The 18,265-nt window shown below is 46.3% G+C and overlaps 1 protein-coding gene across 4 annotated transcripts in view; it reads right to left on the bottom strand.

Annotated features, from left to right (window-relative positions):
• Nucleotides 1-630: 630 nt before the first annotated feature.
• The window catches only part of THRAP3 (thyroid hormone receptor associated protein 3), a 71,947-nt gene continuing 54,312 nt past the window's right edge, over nucleotides 631-18,265 (bottom strand). For 3 of the 4 annotated variants that reach the window (XM_032877259.1, XM_032877260.1, XM_032877262.1), the window contains 9 exons: nucleotides 14,717-15,622; nucleotides 12,459-13,172; nucleotides 11,357-11,529; nucleotides 10,498-10,609; nucleotides 9,353-9,437; nucleotides 7,225-7,412; nucleotides 4,548-4,743; nucleotides 3,959-4,102; nucleotides 631-2,228 (listed from right to left, as the gene is read on the bottom strand). In XM_032877259.1, the coding sequence (XP_032733150.1) occupies nucleotides 2,007-2,228; nucleotides 3,959-4,102; nucleotides 4,548-4,743; nucleotides 7,225-7,412; nucleotides 9,353-9,437; nucleotides 10,498-10,609; nucleotides 11,357-11,529; nucleotides 12,459-13,172; nucleotides 14,717-15,622 (2,740 nt within the window). In that variant the 3' untranslated portion in view covers nucleotides 631-2,006. The remainder of the gene's footprint in view (nucleotides 2,229-3,958; nucleotides 4,103-4,547; nucleotides 4,744-7,224; nucleotides 7,413-9,352; nucleotides 9,438-10,497; nucleotides 10,610-11,356; nucleotides 11,530-12,458; nucleotides 13,173-14,716; nucleotides 15,623-18,265) is intronic. The other variant, XM_032877263.1, reaches the window with a different exon arrangement.

The raw sequence follows: 18,265 nt of genomic DNA, 5'->3' as shown, positions 1-18,265 counted from the left end.
GCTGCTCTGGTGTGCACAGAGCTACCACCGAGTTCTATTCCAAATCTCTGCTTTCCCTGGAAAGCACGTTCTCCCCATAACCCCACCCCAGAGTGCCACCAGGCTGTTCGCTTTCATAAAACACACCCAGACTCTCCTTGGGAAAAGACAAGATAAAAGGAAGTTTAGGAGCTTTCAAGGCTCCTGCTCATAGCCAAGGCCAGAGAGAGCAAGGCCTGAAGTTGAGGGCCCATCTGGTGCCAGTCCCATCCTGGCTGTGCTTTCTGGTCATCTTTCTGCTCAGAAGGCTGAGGCTGTTAACCACGACCCTTGATCCCTGCCCCACCACTCTGGAAGCCAAAGTCCTTGCCCACTACACCACAGTGCAAGAATCTGGTTCTCTTAGAGTGTACAAGGTACGGGATGAAAAACCACCAGGGTGGCAATGAGTTATTAGCCAGCAAAGGGTGGCAGTCTCCTCCCTGAATTAAACATGGCACTGATGAGGAAGGAACTGAGCAACAGCCTCGAGACAGCCCTGAGAGTCGCTCTTTGAGGTTCCCTGAAGCTGCTACAGCAGATATCCCCCCCACCACACACACACACACACACTCTCTCTCTCTCTCTAAGGGTGACAATGACCAGAGTCCATTTACATCTGCCTTCTTCATTTATTTTTTTATTTGCAGGAGGAGTTGAAACAAATTTTAAGGGTGTTTTCATTTTTTTTTTCCCCTAAACATGAATCATTCAAGTAAAACCAACTTAACTATAGAAATGTAGCAAAGTAAGGGGGGAAAGAAGCACAACAACCCAAGAGGCAAAGGTTGGGGGGGGGGGAGAAGAGGTGGGTGCAGTCCGCATATAACATATGCATAAATGCCGTATGATTCACCTGCTCAGGACCGCCTCCCCAGAAGGCAAGCACAAGGACCCATTTAAAGAGGATGTTTTTTCCCCCCAAACATCCAAGAATGTTTCAACTTAAAGCTTAAGGTTAAAAAAAAAAGGAAAAGAAAAAAACAAACCCCCACAAACCACCCAGCCATAACCACCTTCCTTAATCGACCATAGGAGTTTCTTTTCATTTTATAAAAAGATTAATAAAAAATATTGAAAAAATTATTTTCTCATCTTATATTTGTAAAGATAATAGAATTCAGAAGTTTCTTAGAAAACAGACCAGAAACTGCCGACCAGTTTCCACCCCTGTTGCTGAGAGGATCAGCAGGACTACAAAGTTTGGGATACTGGAGCTGCTGGTGGAGAATGGGATGCCCAGCCCAGAAAAAATCAGAAAATATTGGGGTGGGGGGGACATGTGGGGTGTGGTTAACAGCCATGGAATACATGGCTGTGCAGAAAAGGGGAACACAAGGTGGTCAGAAAGGCCTTGAACTCCTCCTCGACATACAAAACCGATTTTTACAAAGATCCAAGCAGTTTGGTCCCAAACTGAGGTGAACACTTCAATGTTTATTCACATGCTTTGTTTTCTCTTTGAAGAATCAAAGTTGCCCAAATTAAATCTTTCTGCTATTATTACTACATATGCCTAAAAAAGGAAAGAAAAAGAAAAAAGGGATGAAGAAGGGCTTTTAAAATCAGGATAAGAAAGAAGAGACTGAAAATCATCAAATTAGTCCTCTTAGCTCCAAATGAAAGTAAGAACAAAACTGTCGGTTTCTAATAGGGAACAAACCAAAATCCAAGTATCGTTCTCCCCTCCCTACCCCAGCCCCCACCCCGCACACCAACAACAAATGAGAAACACAGCTAAAGCCCAACATGTTGTGTTCTGCTCTGCTCAAGAGCTGGGCCTGACCCCAGGCTCCTCGGCCGGCCGCCTCTGTCCAGTGGGACGCAGCGCCAGGGATGCTTTCGGCTGTAGTAGGATTCTGCATGGCTGGCTGGTGGGGGGTAGGGGTGGGATTTTTGCAATCTTCAGGCTCCTCTGTTTTGCTCCTCACCAGCCATCTTCCCAGCGCCCTCTCTCCCCTGGGCAGGGGCTCCCATCAGAGTGGCCCCTACTCAGTTGTGGGCTGTAAATTGTCCTTCTCTTCTCGGTTCTCTGTCCCACTCTCGTCGTCTTCAATCTCCCCTTCCTCCCCACTAAACTTGTCGTGGGCCCATTTGGGGCTGGTGCTGGACTTCCGGAACATGAACCGGCCTCGACCCCGAGGGAAGGCTCCTCGGCCTCGGCCCCGGCTCACCCACTTCTCACTGCCTTCACCTTCACGGTCATCATGCTGAGAGAAAAGAAAACTGCCATCAATCCCGGAGCGAACAAGAGTAGCCAGAACCCTCTTCTCCCCCAAATGTGACTTTCTCATACCAATCTTTTACCTCACCCCACCTTTTGTTGCTTTTCTGTCCTCCTTCCCTTCCCCCACTCCAAAAATGCTACTGATTCAGATCCAAGAGAATATTCCACTGGGGCCTAAGGCATTCTGAGGCAGTAACTGGGCATTACAATGATGATGATAAAATCTTCCTTGAGCCCCAACAGACCTTCACCTGCATTATCTCCTTTAACCCTCACATCTACCCTACCATCACCATCACCCTCCACTCTGCCAGGAACTTAAGGTGACTTTATGTTATTTCATATTCCAGGTCTCAAAGGACAGGTCTGAGAAAGCCAAGCAAACACCAAAACATGAAACTCTATCTGGTCTGGGATGTCAGAGAGCTCGCTGACACACAAGCTCTTGGCCACCCCAGCCAAGAACAGGCAGGGAGACCAAGGGCAAAATGACCCAGTCATGGTCTGAGACCTGTTGAGTGGCAAAAGTAGAACCCAGAACCCAGCCTCCCATCTCTCCCTCGCCTCTGAATTTCACGCAGAGAGGCAGTGTGGCAGAGCAGGAAAACCCCAGCCTGCGTCTCGATCCTCCCGATAATCACCCGAGAGAGAAGGGCTCCAATGACAGAATGAGGGAGAAAGCACTCTGAAAACTACAAGTTGTTGGTTTCATCAGCCCCATGGCTTCAAAACCTCTAAACCATCCCTGAGGCTCCAGGGATCAACTCAGTGAGAGGGCCAGCTGCTTCCCGCCAGGGCTGCTGGTTCAACAGCCTAAACACGGGAGGCCAACAATGCTGCTTCAGGCAGCAAATGGGGACAGGGAGAAGGACTCAGATGGCTTTCACCTTCCCCCTGGAGCAGTGCCACTCCAGCACCTGTGGAGTTGGCCCAGTCAACTTTCCCCTAGATGCAGGCCCAAGGGTCCCTGAGGAGTCTCCAGGCAGCTCCCCGTCTCCCCAGAACAGGGAAGGCGGCTGTAAACCTGTGCCACTGCCGGTACAGCCCTGCACCGGTCCTGCTTGTGGCGAAGCAGCTTCGGCTGCAGGCTTATCTTGGTTACAATACTCCGAGTCCCATCTGCTTGGACCTGAACCTGCTGTTCAAACAGCAGGGCTGACAGAACTTACTCCGGGCCAGGTAATCCAGCCTAGACGAGCCCCAACATGAGGGAGAGATGGAGGGAGACCCACAAAATGCCTGATGCCTAGGAATGACCAACAGCTCAGATGAGAGACGCCCCAGTGACATCTCATTCTGGAGACAGATCCTCTCCTCAAAGAGATCCTGAGCTGTCTTTTCTATCTTGTACTCGGGAAGGACAGCATGAACTGTGGACTTGGGGGAAGAGTGCAGACTCCGTCCGTGGATAAAGGCTGGAGGGCGGCCGAGGGTGGGCTAGCAATCAGACCAGCTCACAACTCAAAAGCCCAGAGCCACCCTTCCTGATTATCCTGAAATCCACACGCCTCCCAGAATGAGGCCAGGATCCCGCCTCGCAGGAGAACACGTCTCTGGCCAGAAGTGCACTATCCCCCAAGTGCACTATCCCCCAAGTACACAGAACTCCTGCACATGCCTTTCATCACGGCTCTGGACAGACCGATGAAGCCTCGGGGTCAGCCATGCTGTGTGCGAGGCCTCCGGCCCTTCCTGGTCATCCCAGACACATACCAGGTAATACTTCTTGCTTTTGGGCGTGTACTCGGGGTCCCACTCCTCCTCCCGGTTTCTCTTTTGAAAATCGTTGCTGCTGCTGCTGTTGTTGCTACCGGAGTAGGTGCCTCTCCCCCAGCCTCTCCCTCTGGCTCTAAACTGCTGTGGCAAAAACGGGGAAAAAGAACAAAGGACTGCGTCAGGAGTGGAGAAAAACCATTCCCTGCCTTCTGCTCAAATACCTCTCTGGCACAGGACAGACAGGGATCCTCTAGTCAATCAGCCAATCAACTGGCTTCTAGCCACTCCCATTCTGCTCAGGTCTGTAGTCCAGGCAGAGAACTGGACGGCACAAGGCCCTCCTCCCTATAGATGCTGCAGCAGTCAAGGGAAATGCGGAAATCTGGAGGCCAGAAGCCCTGAGAGGCTTTCTAGGTAAGCACGATTAGGAACAGAAAAACAACTAGGAGCAAAAAGCCCGGGGAAGGGGACACCACAGATTCTGGGACGTAGAGCTTGGGTTTCTGTAGCGAGGGTAACGAAACTAGTAACCTGATCATCACGTAACCAGAACCTGCGGGAGCAGGGAGAGGGGGAAGGATCTTACGAAGGTCCCTCGAGCTCTGCCGCCTCTTTCACTTGGACCCACGAAGTCTTTGGTCCCTAGTCTTGACTTGTCAAAGCCTGTGGTGCTCTCCTCCCTCTCCTCCGTCTCTTCAGTGTACTCCTCCGCTTTGTAGGAATGGGATGACTGGGATGAGGAGGAGGAGGACCTGGACCGGTCTCGTGCTCTCCGGTGCTTCCTATGCGAACAGAAGAGCCAGGGATTTAAATCAGCCGGCGCTGGGGGACAGCCCTCAGCTGGGGCCTCGCCAGAGAATCACGAGCACGTCTGTGATGAAGACACGGAAGACGCATAACCTCAAGACTCGCCCCCAGCTACCCACCCAGGGCACCTCGAGTTTCCTCTCAATTCTGTGTCTTAGCCAGGCAAGGGCCTGGGACATGCACAGTAAGAGGAAGAGAACACGGCCCGCTGTGATACATATGCGTGAAGGAGGAAGGCAGACTGGGAGCCCTGATGTACTGCGCACCTTACATTACCTTCATTTCTCACAGGAAGAACGCGAGCTGCCTCACGGGCCTGTTCTTAAGACTGAACAAAACCACATGCTTCAACGCTCTACAGGGACAGAGCAGGCAGGCTGCCAATGGCAACCATGACCCTTCAGGAGCATCTCCCCATTTTATAGACAGCGGAGATTCAGGGTGACCAAGCTGAGCAGAAGCTGGGCTCAAAGCTAGCTCTAATTATACGACGACTCCACATGCCACCTCTCACTGAGCTCAAACGGGGTGAGTTAGTAAGCACAGGATCTGGCAAAACTCTTCCCAGAGTGACTTCCCGCCCTTCCCTTCATCTGAGAGCAATTATAGACTAGGGCAAATGAGCTTACTACAATGAGTCACTGTCTATGTACCAGAGGTCGGTGCCAGCCCTGCCATGTGCTGATGGAGCCCACTGGCTGCCTGTAAGGTGGCAGAGAGGCCAGCCACCCAGGACTACAGGACGACTTAGGGGAGAAGCCGGCCAAATGCCGGGAACCTCTCGCTGTCCTCCATTATGCAAAGTATCCTTCTGCCTCTCCCACCACACTCCCTAACATTTAAGAAGCTCAACAACTTAAATATTTAAACCCTAGTGGCTCTTTCTAGCATTTACTCATAAGAAGCCTAAGTTATTGTCATAGGATTTTTATAAGTCTAAGTCTTGACTCCTGTAAGTCAGGGCTATTTTAAGAGGTTTTAAAAAATAAGACTCCAGGGGCGCCTGGGTGGCTCAGTGGGTTAAGCCTCTGCCTTCGGCTCAGGTCATGATCCCAGGGTCCTGGGATGGAGCTCCATGTCGGGCTCTCTGCTCAGCAGGGAGCCTGCTTCCTCCACTCTCTCTCTGCCTGCTTCTCTGTGATCTCCGTCTGTCAAATAAATAAATAAAATCTTAAAAAAAAAAAAAAAAAAGACTCCAAAGGCACCGAAAGTCCCAGCACCGCCTTTCGTACTTATGTGACCTTGGGTGAGCTGTCCTTCACTCCTATGACAAACAGTTTTGTCAACTGAGGCATGACTTAGAGTGAGAGTAAGCGTGAGGGTAAGCATCTTTCTTCTTGCCCCATTCAGAGAATACTAGGGGTTCAAAGACTGCAAGGCAAGTCAGAGGAAGAGACACGTGTTCCAGGGAAAGCAATCAGGATCAATAATCCAAACCCAACCCTGAAATGCTGGAGGGGTCCTGCTGCTTCTCCACCAGCAGCAGCGCTGAGGACTGCTGTACAGCCACCTCCACTCTCCGCGAGGATGATCGAGTCCCTCATCAACAGGCAGCCCCGAAGGCTGCCAGGGCTCCCCGGGCAGAAGTAACACAGCGGAGAGGGAGACAAAGTGGAACAGAACACCTGGGTTTTGATGCCAGATGATCATCTTGGACAAATCATCTGTCCTCTTAGACCAATCATTATGAGCCTGGCTTATCCTTCAAAATGGGCAAAAACGGGTACCACACCAAGTGTCCAACTTATTTCAAAGGATTGTTATCAGCAAGTGGATATGAAAATGCTTGCCGGCCGAAGTTCACAGACAGCAAAAGTGGTGTTGCTTCATATGGGAAAGTGCAGGGCTTCAACTCCTCCATGTTTAATGAGACATGATTGAAAAGGCATGGAACTTTCACAGATGTAAACAGAAACGACAGGACCTTGGCATGGATGCTGCCCTATGACGTTCAACAATGCTGCCTTTGTTTAAAGAGTATTTGGAACACCTCACTTGGAGGTGTCTGTGAAACTAGTTCTGAAAAGGCATTTAAGATCAACAATCTTGTCCTATCTAGTCTCACTCTATTTCTTTGACAGAACCAGCCAACAACTTTGAACTGTTTCAAGAACGTAACATTTCCACGAAGATTTGTGATGAAAAAGAACGTATCAAAGAAAATGCCTAACACAACCCAGAAGGAATTCCCAAGTCATTTTCTGCTCTGTCCATAGAGCCAAATTAAATGCCCCATCTCCCAGGAGGCCTTCTTTGGACAAGGATCACACCTACTTTAATGAAGAAATTCTGTTTTCAGCCAGGGACCTTACTTGACAGTTCCATGGTACACAAGAACTGCTATCATTCCTAACCCTGAACTTCTCTGGCCTAGAAGGTCTGGTATACAGCCCCAAAGGAGCCGACAAGAGACCCCACACTCAAGAGTCTGAAGGAAGGAACAGGGGCTTACGTACTTCTGCTTCTTTGATCCTTTATGAGTTTTCTCTGTTTTCTCAGCTGATCTTTCCCTCGAGTGGCTTGAGTCTCTGGAATCTACTGATTCTCTTGATTTACCTCGTTTAAGATCTCTCTCCTTATGTTTTTTACGACGTTCAATATCAAGGCGGAGATCAACAGGATCATCTTTGTATTTTCCCTCAGCCTGCCGTAAGAGAAATCAAAATTAAGGTTTTTGGGATTCAGGGCTAACAACTCAACCACCCCACACACTGTGGTTTCTACTCCAATGGAGTGGTGCAGAGGAAGCACTGGGAGTGTGAGGCTCCTCACCCAAGCTTGGAGGCATATAAGATGTCCCACAGAAGTCCCTTCCTGAGGGTCCCTCACAGAACCCAAACTGTTCTCTAAAATGATGACGACTGCCTTCGGAAAATGCCAGACATCGATCTTGCCTTGTTTTCTCTGTGGCCCAGTAATGACTCTGGCTAGCCTACACGCTGAGTAGGCCCAAATCAGCTTCACAAGGTGGCCGGTTAGGCTGGCTCAGCCTAGTCACCACCAAGAGTGTAAATGCTGGTGTTGTGTCATCCTTCCCTACCTACACTGTGGCAGCGACCATGGGTTTACCCTCTCCTTGGAATTAGCTCTCAATACGGAGCCCAACAAGAGGTTGTGGGACACTTCGGCAGCCTTCCAAAATGCCCAGTTACAGTGAGAAATTGCTTTAGAAAGGGAACAGCAAAACCACAATGGAGAATCCACAAAGTGGCAATACCAGGTCAAATTTTATTTTGAAAAGGGAAAAGCCAGCAGCAAAAAAGGAAGGTACTTTTTTTTTTTTTTTTTTTGCTGACTTCCTTTTATTAAGTCGAATTCCCCAGGGCATGTGTGCTATGGATTCAGCGGTGGCGGCAGTGCTGCGTGCCCCAAACCAGGGCAAGGGCTTTCAACAGTTTGGGACACTCAGAGCACAGAGGGCCAGGCGGATTCAGGGACATTAAGCACTCGGACTTGGCTCATGGGAAGTAAAACCTCTCTAAAAGAGGAAGGAATGGGCAGTTCACTCCATATTAATATCTCATACAAAGTACTAAGCTTTTTGTTGAAATGAAGTTCAAGAAGGTTTATTTTTATCCTGTTCGTTTTTTAGAGGGAATGGGGCCTCTGTGCCCTCCAAAGACCCAAAAAAGGGCAGATGCTGCTCCCTGAGGCTGTACACCCACAGCACCTCTACGGAGCGGGCCCAAGAGGCCCAGAGGGCGAGCACTCTTCTGCTGTCTCAAAGCCTTGCATTTCACAGGGTCAGTGCCAAGCTGGTGAGAACATGAAGAAAAAGAAAGGAGGGGGAGCGGGGAGAGACGAGACTGTGCAGAGGGCCTCTCGTCACATCTGACTACCGAGACAAATTCATTTGGAAGACCTGAAGATGAGCATCTTTAGGAAAAGGTTTCAGCAGCACTGGAAGAGCCATCTTTAATTTTAAATTTCAACTGTATATGTGAATGAAGGTCAATAAATACTAAGAGACTTAAAAAAAACCCAAATCTATTATTTCATAGTAAAAGATCGCATACAAGCCTTAACCTCTTCATTAACTCTGCGTGCACATCACTGCAAATGTAGCTGGGCTATCAAAATAATGTTTAGCTTTAAAGTAATAGTAACCAACAGATGATAAATATGGTACAATGTTAGGAAAAAAAAAAAACTGGACTAGCTGTTTAAAACAGTCTACCATGTTAAGATATGAATATTTCACTCTCCTCTGACATGCATGTCTTTTTGAAATCATGGTTGGAAATAGTGCATGTAATATAGTTGATTTGATAATACTTACAAGCAGAAAAATATCACAAAAAGTTTCTTCTCTCATCATGGGCACTTGTTCCAAAACTCCTCTCTTTTTTTTCTCAAGCTCACCTCAATAGACTTTGGGGTCATTTACCATATTCTAACCACTTCACAAAGGTTGTTGATACATTTAATAAAAATTAACCCTTTGTAGTTCATTTTTAGAATTATGCCCATCCTTAAAAGAAAAACACAAACTTAAGTAGAGAGTAATTTAAACAAACACATTTCTGTCAAGTTCATGCCCAACGCACTCATTTTGTTGGAATTACGATCAAAGCAACAGTTCACCTTATAGCCAGGTTCCCGTGGACTTTTCATTTCATCATGAGCCAAACCATGTTTTCTGAATGTACTGGGAGAAATGTCTATCCTCCTAAAAATTGAAAATAGGAAAACTGTTTAATAATCCCCATAATGTGAATATATTATTGGTAGTATTTTAGTTCCTCAGTTGGTTAAAAGAATCCTAGGCATTCCTTTTAATTATGTCTCATAACTTACAAATATATATTACTAATATTCTTTGCTTATATATTTATCCTGTCCCATAGGTGTATCTGTGTACAGACACATGGGCGCGCGCGCGCGCACACACACACACACACACACCAACTTCTTAGTCAAACTCAAACTGAAGAAACTTCTTATTCCTTCCTAGTACTGTTACAGTCAGGAAGACAGACTCACCTACACCCACGCCTATAATCTCAAGTTCACATCAAGACTATCCATGCCCTGCTAACCTCAAAGAGCAGTTTTCGTCTTGGGAATAAGAATATAATGGACCATTATTTACCTATGAGATAAGGTCTAGGTGAGAAAACTGCCTGGCACATACACACATCCCGAAGACCCCGGACTGTTGCAGAAACATGGCTCTCCTCCCTACTACAACCAAGATGATTAGTAAGAAATTAAAGCTACAGCCAAGTGTGTTTCTAGACAAAGCCCCTATGTACTGAATAAGCTCCCACAACTGAATGGGACGGTCCTCAAACCTGCTGGGCTTTTAAACCCTTTGACACAATCCTCCAAGCTCTCCCATGCACTGGAAAATTCTTCTCAAAGAAGAACTGCTACATGGAACACATGGGTTCCATATATCAGTCCTGGAAAAAAAGCTTAACATTTACTCCACCTGTAGGAAGCTCACCATGGTCTCAGGTTATCATCTGCCAGTTCCCAAGAATACAAGGATTCATCTATATCAAAAGGCCAGTCCTTCCTCAGGCCCAAAGTGAACAACTGCAGTCATCAAGGCATCCTCTTTCCACTCAAACTACAAACACCCACTGCTATCCTAGCATCTGGACAATGTTCACCCCAAACTCTGCTGCTAAGGCACCCACCTAACATTGACAAGAACAAGATGAGTTTATCATTCGATGAGCACGCTTTTATGGCCACCTCCAGCGTAAGGCCCAAGTCCTCACCTGTGTATCTCTGGGCTTTTCTTGTTTTTAGCTGCCTCCTGCTCAGTTCCCCTCTTTAGGTATTTAGTAAAGCGCTCATGCAATGTCATTCCTGAGGACCCAAAGTGATGTTCTGTGGGAATTCAAAGAAAAACACATTACACTCTCAAAGGCGGACCAAATATTCAACTCTTCTGCATGAACCCGAAGCCACGGAGATGTGACTCAAGTAGTCAAATCCATGTAACAGACACACTGAAAAGGGGAAGGAAAGATGCCCGGGTCACACACCATATAGTGCTGGCTACTGAATGTCCACTGTCGCTCCCTGTCTTAGTATGTGGATATGAGGAAACCCAGAGCTCACTTCTCTGTGAATCATGGCACCAACTCCCCCTGGAGTTAAAGTTTCAGGTAGAACCTGTAACTGGCCCACCCCAGCTGCTGTATCACTTCTCTTTACCACTCCCCAACCTGCCCACCTCAGTTTGCCCAGGACATGGCAGAAAAACGCAGAGAAGAAATTCACACCACTAGGTCTCTGAGAGACCTCTAGAGGCTTCCATCTGATAGACAGGAAAAAAGGTGCTGGAAAAGCCACACTTCATACTTCCTTCTTCAAGCCTTATGTGAAGGATTTTACCTATTCTCACGATCACAGGTTACTAGCATTTCGTAATCTTCAACACTGTAATTAAAAAATGGAAACTCCTCCTTGGAAGGAATTTCCTTCGAGCCAGTCCCTAGCTTCAAAGGCGCTTTTGATGAGATAAAGAGGCCCGAAAGGCTCCCTTACAAACCCGGTCATCATTGTCCTTGTAGCAGAGGAAATGAAGCCCGCAGAAAGGGCGCTTGCAGCAGGCTGGGGGTGTGCACTCACCTTTCACATGGTGAACGATGGTCACTATGTGCTGGGCAAACAGTTCAGAGGGGCTCCGCTGAGACTGAGCTGACTGTATGTGCTGGAAAATGGAACGAAATTCCTGTTCCTTTTTGTTGCTATGGACTAGATCCCGACAAAGCTTGCGTTCCTGAGCCAATAAGCCACTGGGTCTGGAAAAGAAACATAGGGAGGCCCAGTGTAACAAGATATACAGAAAGTCCAAACATTTAAACCCTAGAAAAGCTTTTCTCCCCAAGAGTTTTAAATTTACCCACAGAGTTGCTTTTTGCTTCCCACCAAAGTTCAAAGTAACCTCAGGGGACCATAACGATGGGAAAGGAAGGTTAAGGGCATCCAAAATCTCTCTCCCCTTTTCTCAGTGGGAGTCCTTAACAGGAACAAATGGGCAGGGCGAAGTACTGAACCTCAGTGAGTCTTGTTTTCGGAGTCACTGAGCTTTTAACACACACAACAAACAGAAGAGTATTTTAAAAGATCAACTAGCTTGGCCAGCCAGGACCACTCAGTGAAGTGGGATGGGGCCAGAATGCTGCTCAGGTGTACTTCCCGCTGGCCGTACAGTTTTTGCCCCAGGTACAAAACACAGTCAGCCTGGGCCTCCTCACTCTGCTCAAGCTGGGCCAGGCAACCCTCCCCCGCCCCTGCCCCAACTTTTAAAACTGCTACATTATGTGATGGAGATGTGTAGTAACAGACTTCAGTAACCTAGCTAGGAATGGAAAAATGGATTCTGGACAGCTCCACAAGGCAAAATCATTTTAAACACATTTAAGGGAAAAAAATGGGATGATGGCAAGTAGGGTAATGGATAGAGGTCAAGAGGAGGGGGGACCCAACACCCAGAAAGCCAGTCACTGAAGACTAAAAGATGCTTTATCACCCTGTGATACGGTCCCTAACACACAACTGCTCAGTGACACGTAATTCCAAAAACAGGTGAACATTATCAACACTGAAACTTGGACAGCAGGAGAAATACAGGAGGGGCCTGTCCTGGTTCCAGAACATCCTCAGGAAGAGGGGTTAGGAGATGCCCCTTAGCCCACTAAAGCCCTGAGGTTCAAGGACTACATCTCACCTCGCAAGGTCCTCATCAAAAGAGTCCATCCGGACATTGACCTGGGCCTCTCGAGTAATGGAAAAGGAAGACTTCCCTGTGGAGAAGTCTCCTTTGGCTCCCAGCTTCTCTCGGCTCTCAGAGGTCTTTCTCGGGGGAGGTGATGAGCTTTTCTCCTGGACTGCTTTGTAAGCGGTCACTCGGAAATTCTTTTCAGGCACAAACCCCCTGTGCCCACTTTCGGTTCTCTTGGGCCCTCCCCGATCCTCCTTCTTGGATCTCTCTGAGAAGGATTCATCCTCCAGTTCCTCTGTTTTCCTCTGCTTTTCCTTCCCTGGAGGTGCATATGCCAGGCCCTCCCATTTGCCGGCCTTCTCCTCGTCCTGGTTTCTGTTTGCCGCTGCTAGGGCTTTCGACATGAATTTGGGTTCATCGTCGAACTCCGATTCCTTCCTTCCCTTAGCTTTGTCCTTATCTTGGTCATCCATGTCTTCCTTATGGAAGTCTGCCATCTTCTTCTCAAAGTCATCTCGAAGCTTATACCTTTTGGGAGACTGGCTACCCCGAAAAGACTTGTCGGTATCCGTTTTGGGAGCAAATGGATCAGATTTCATTTTCGCATCACCCAAGCCCGTGTCAGAGAAGCTCCCTTTCTCTTTCATTTTCTCTTTATCGGTATTTGTTTGTTTCTGTTCCTTATCTTTTCCATTCTCTGTCTTCTGCTCATCTAGGTACCTATTTACAAAAACACAAGGGAGACACAAAAGAGGCCCTTTAAGCAACCTGATCTAAAACAGCACCATCTGGTCTTGTGTTTTTGATTCTTTGAACAAACATGTCTTGTGGATTCCAGTATTACCAAAGGACTTTCTACTTGATTACTTTCTAGTAATTTCTGAAAAGCAGCCTTTCACAGATCTATGAACTTGGATGCCATTTAAGAGAAAAATACACGGTCCATAGAGTTGTGTTACAAGAGCAACCCAAAAGAAAACAGCAAAGGTCATTTTTAGGATACTAAAAAACAAAAACCTACTTACCTGTAAGTGGTCTAGGAAAAAAAAAATTAAGGTCTTATCCAACCTTCACTCAGTCACTTAAAATCTGCTTTCAGCAAAGTTAACATAGAATGTTCAACCTTGGACTGATTTTGCTTTTTATACAACTCACATTTGGAAATACAAGTCTCAAAAAGAGACTTCATGTTTGCTTCAAGTCACCTAGAAGATCTAAATATGAAATATACTGTGAACACAAATAAAAACAAAATACAAGTTAATTGGGGGAAGGGGACAGAAACCATCCTACTCGTTCTTATGGAAAAGCAGAGCTCATGCCCGAGTCTCCTAATGAGACTCCCAGTTCTGGCAGGGAACCACACCTACACTTTAAAGCAGAGTCACTGAAGATTGGAAAAGTGCACAGGCTGAACATCTCATCTGTACCATTAATGACGAAAGTCTAATCAAGTTACAGTGGCACTGCTTCGGCAAAGAAGAATCGAAGGACAGCAGGACATCAAAGAATATGCTAGTAAGAAGGAAATGGGGAGGGGGTGGAACCACCTGCCCAATAAATCCCTCTTGACAACCTAGTCCCCATACAACTTCCCTGTTCCGTCTCTGCCATCCCAATCCATCCAACCACACAAACAAAGATTCAGGTTCCAACTCACCATGTCCCCCAGAGCAGAAAGACAGAAGCACGGTCACGTCCTCTCCTAACACGCAGCCTAGTCGGCTTCTACTGGGACACACACCCACCTTGTGATTTTAAAACAAGGGCTTCCTGGACTAAGCCTTTGGCTTTCCCATTCCGCCCAGTCTCCTCAACTGGAGAGTGTGAGGGTACGAGGTGTAGCTCCTTCACCATGATGGGCTGATGCAGATCGATCACAGTAGATGGTGGGTTCTACAGGGTCTAACAGCTCCAATGGGCATTCATTTTGGCAAAGACCGTGTTTTTGATAGCTGACCCACAAATCTCTACTGTTCTCTGGCTTACATTGGTAGAATCCAAGGCAAATTTTATATGTGAAAACATCATTGCAGAGCAGTCTAAAACAGCTTTATGCTGCAATACAAATTCAGGAAGGTAGGAAAGCTAGAGTTAAGCTAAAGGTTTCCTTGGGTGGTGTTTTCAAGTTTGCTAATGCGAAGTTTAGGAAACAGGGATTACCTTATTACCATTCATCAGAGCTCTAACTGAGATCACATTACAATTAAGCTGCCAGCTGGGGAGGCAGGAACACCACCAGGGAGGGGAAACAAGACACTTGCCTCTTTGTGTAGGCTGCTCCTCCTGGAGCAGATGCCTCCTCCTTCTGAGACGAGCCATACGTGGAGCCAGTGGCCGGTGGACTCTTACCCACAGGGCTCTTTTTGGATGGACTCAAGGACCCAGAGCCATGATCGAATTGACCTTGGTGTGTCCCAGCCTGGTACCCAGCACCACTCTGCAGAGTTGAGCCCATCTGGGACGTGCTGGAAAGCGGAGGGCTGGGTTTTGGCACAGGGCTTGGACGGGGTGAGCGCCGCCTCACCACCACCGACTGGAGTGGACTTTTAAGAGCAGGGCTTCGCTCCCGGGGGCTCAACTCAGAAACGGCAGAGGCCCGTGATGCAGAACCAGCACTGTATGTGGTGGCATCTGGCCATGCTTTCGAACTGTCAGATGCTTTTGTATCTTGAGAGGTGCCTCCAGAGAACGTCTGTTCCTTGGCCTCGTCTCCTTGGTTATCCCCAGCAGCCTGAGATGGCCGGCTATCCTTGGAAGAGGACTTTTTCTCCTTTGCTGACTTGCGCTTGGAAGATTCCACTCGGCTGTGGTTGGAGGAAGAACGAGAGGATGAGGAGCGCCTTGACCTGTCAGAGGAAGACTTATCGGAGTTTCTAGAATGGCTCCTGGATCTTGGTGAAGGGGACCTTCTCTTTGGGGACCGGGATCGGGAACGGCCCCGACGAGGACTATATGCTTGCCGGTAATTCTGCCAATTGGAGCGGTAGTTTCCATAGCCACCTCGGTTATACTGGCCCCACGGATAAAAGCCTCTGTTGCGCCCACGGAAATAATAGGGCCTTCTATAGCCTCTGTTGTGACCTCGGAAATCCCGATTCTGATACACTCTTGGGTGATTTCTCTCTCTGTTATGAGCTGGAGAATATGATCTGGAACGAGACCTAGAACTGAAAAGGGGGATGGGGGAAATATTTGAATTTTTGACACAAGCCCTTTTATTTAAGAAATACCTGCCAACAAAGAGGTACAGTTTCAAACCTTGTTCTTAGGTATTTTATTTTCAGTTTTGCTCTCAAAGAAACAAACTTAAATATTTAATTCCACTGCTGACCCACATTAAGTGCAAACATATAAAAATCATTTTCACCAACGATCCACTGAGACCGCTTCATTACTACCGCAGCACGTTTCATTTTTTTTTTTTTTTTTTTTTTTTACTGTAGCACATTTTAAACAGATATCCAATGTTCTTCATGTAGTAAGCCAAACAAAGCCATTTTAATTAAAGTATACAAGTTGCTTTGCGTTTCACAGTGGCTCTAACAGGTCCCCTACATCCCCGTAAGTCAGGAAGAACACAAGCTCGGGTCTGCAGACGTCGGGGCGGGCTGTGCAGGTCCTTCAGTCCCCACCGGTATAACCTTCCACTCCTCATCCCATTCAGCCCTCTCTTTCTGCGCAGGGTTACTTTCTTAGAGTCCACTAGGACCTGGGATTGCAAATACGTAGTCCCAAGCAAAGAACACTTAAATAGGAACTTGGAGAATGCAACTTCCAAAGCTTAAAAGAATTCATTGAAATCGGATCAGCAAAAAAATAAATAAATAATGGGTTTTGTTGTTGTTTTTACTGAGGTCTGAGTTTCTGTTGCTGAATACAAGATCCTACCTGGGTGCCACAAGAGGGCACCATCTGATCACAAGACACCCAAGCACACAGGTTAACCAAAGAAAACTATAAAATCAGCCCTCTTCCCGCATCACCACCCACATTTCTTTCGAGCCAACCTAAAGCCTAGTGTTGTGTTCTTCTTCATTCAACAGTATGGAACCCTAATAGAGCAAAGGCACATTTCCAGAACCAGGAGGATTCGACAGTGACCTAACTTTGTAAAAATTTCATGCTTATGAATGCTAGGCTTGTCAATGCTAGGGAGCGTGTTAGGGAGCTTCGAATGCTAGGGAACTTCGTTTCCACCAAAAAGCCAAAAACTGTTATCTATTGGGTATAAAAATCCAGTGGGGTCCTTGTATACCCGATGTGCCTTGTCAACTGAGACACAGATCATTCACACTAAAACCACTACTCCTGAACAGTTAGATAAAAATATGTAAAATTATTAGAGAAGTCTTTCCAAAAATATTTTCTTCATATATAGTAGGATAAAAACCCTTTGGTTAATCAACAGAACTTTCCATATTAGACCTAACTAGGAACAGATACATTCTGTTTGCCTGTTTTATAAATAACTCCATTTAGCAAATGTGACAGGTCTTAACTAAACAATGGTGTTTTTAAAAAGAAACTTACATTTAATTTAATCTAAAGAAGATAAAGTGGAATTGGTCTTCCACTCCTTATTACCCATGGTGTTCAGGTTCTTTACCTACCCCAAGAACAACAGTGACTGGCAAAAATGCATCCTATTATTGGTTGTTAATGGTTACTATTAAAGTACAATTAAAAAACAAAAGCAAAAACTTACCTTCCATACTTTTCATTTGAAAACAGTAACAATATAAGAAAAGAAGGAAGAGGCAGATGCAGGCTATGAAACTGAACATGACCCGATTAAATGGCTATACTCGAGAGAGGTGATGCACCACCAGCACTAAGGAGGGTTTAATTCATGTTCCCATCCTCAGAGGCTACTGCTGCTTCTGTCACCAACTACTAGAGGGCCCTGTGGCATACTGCATCCAAAACCCGCAGTCACTGCACTGATGCAGGAACGTGAGTCTCTGCAGATTGCAAATGAAGTTATTTACGAGAAGTCACTTAAAAGGATACGGTCTGTGAAATACAAGGAAACAATCAATTTTCTCCAATTCTGTAGAACTCAGCAGTTAAGTTAATTTAAAGGCATGGTTTCTCAAACTCTCTGGATAGTATATTTTCCTTATAGGAGAGGGAAAATAAAAGAAAAAAAAATCATGGAACAAATAAGCCAGAAATAAAAATTGAACATCCAGTGGCAAATTTATCTGTTTCTAAAAAACAGAGATGTCAGACTAGAATCAAATATAAAAACATGTTTTTTAGTGGAGAAATTCCTTCAAGATAACAGTCTTCTCAGTATAAAAGATAGCACATAAAGTGGCTCTAGACCTACCCCCGCACATACTGCTCAAGATATTTTCCCCTCATTTGCCAAGTCAATGACCATGCCAAATAATCTGTAGAGGAAGAAGAGATCTGTCTAGACAGATCTGCCCAGAATCCCAGTTATCACAGATACTTCAGAGCTTGTTAGCATTTTTCATGCTGGTTTGTGTCAGTTCAATTTTGTCACTCAGTTTTGGTTGTATTAGCCTCTTGTTTTTGAGCCAGTTACTTGATTTCCATTCACTCGATTAAGTTTTAAAGTGTCACCTTTCAGAACCAACTGAGATAAACTGAAATTTAAATGGCCCAAATCTAAACTCTAGGTGCAAGGCAGGAGTTACGAAAAGCCACTGCTCAATCCCTTGCTTGACAGCAACTTCCTAAGGTAGATATAAATGTATTTAGTGGGCTCCCTCTTCTTTTTCCGGAGAGGTGAAAGTTGGGACAGAAATTTACTTATATGGATTCTCACACAAATGGGCAAC

Source organism: Lontra canadensis, unplaced genomic scaffold (assembly GCF_010015895.1).
Source record: "Lontra canadensis isolate GAN:19392208 unplaced genomic scaffold, GSC_riverotter_1.0 scaffold60, whole genome shotgun sequence".
NCBI lineage: Eukaryota > Metazoa > Chordata > Mammalia > Carnivora > Mustelidae > Lontra > Lontra canadensis.
The sequence above is the reverse complement of the archived record's forward strand: the minus strand, read 5'-3'. Positions and strand labels throughout refer to the sequence as shown.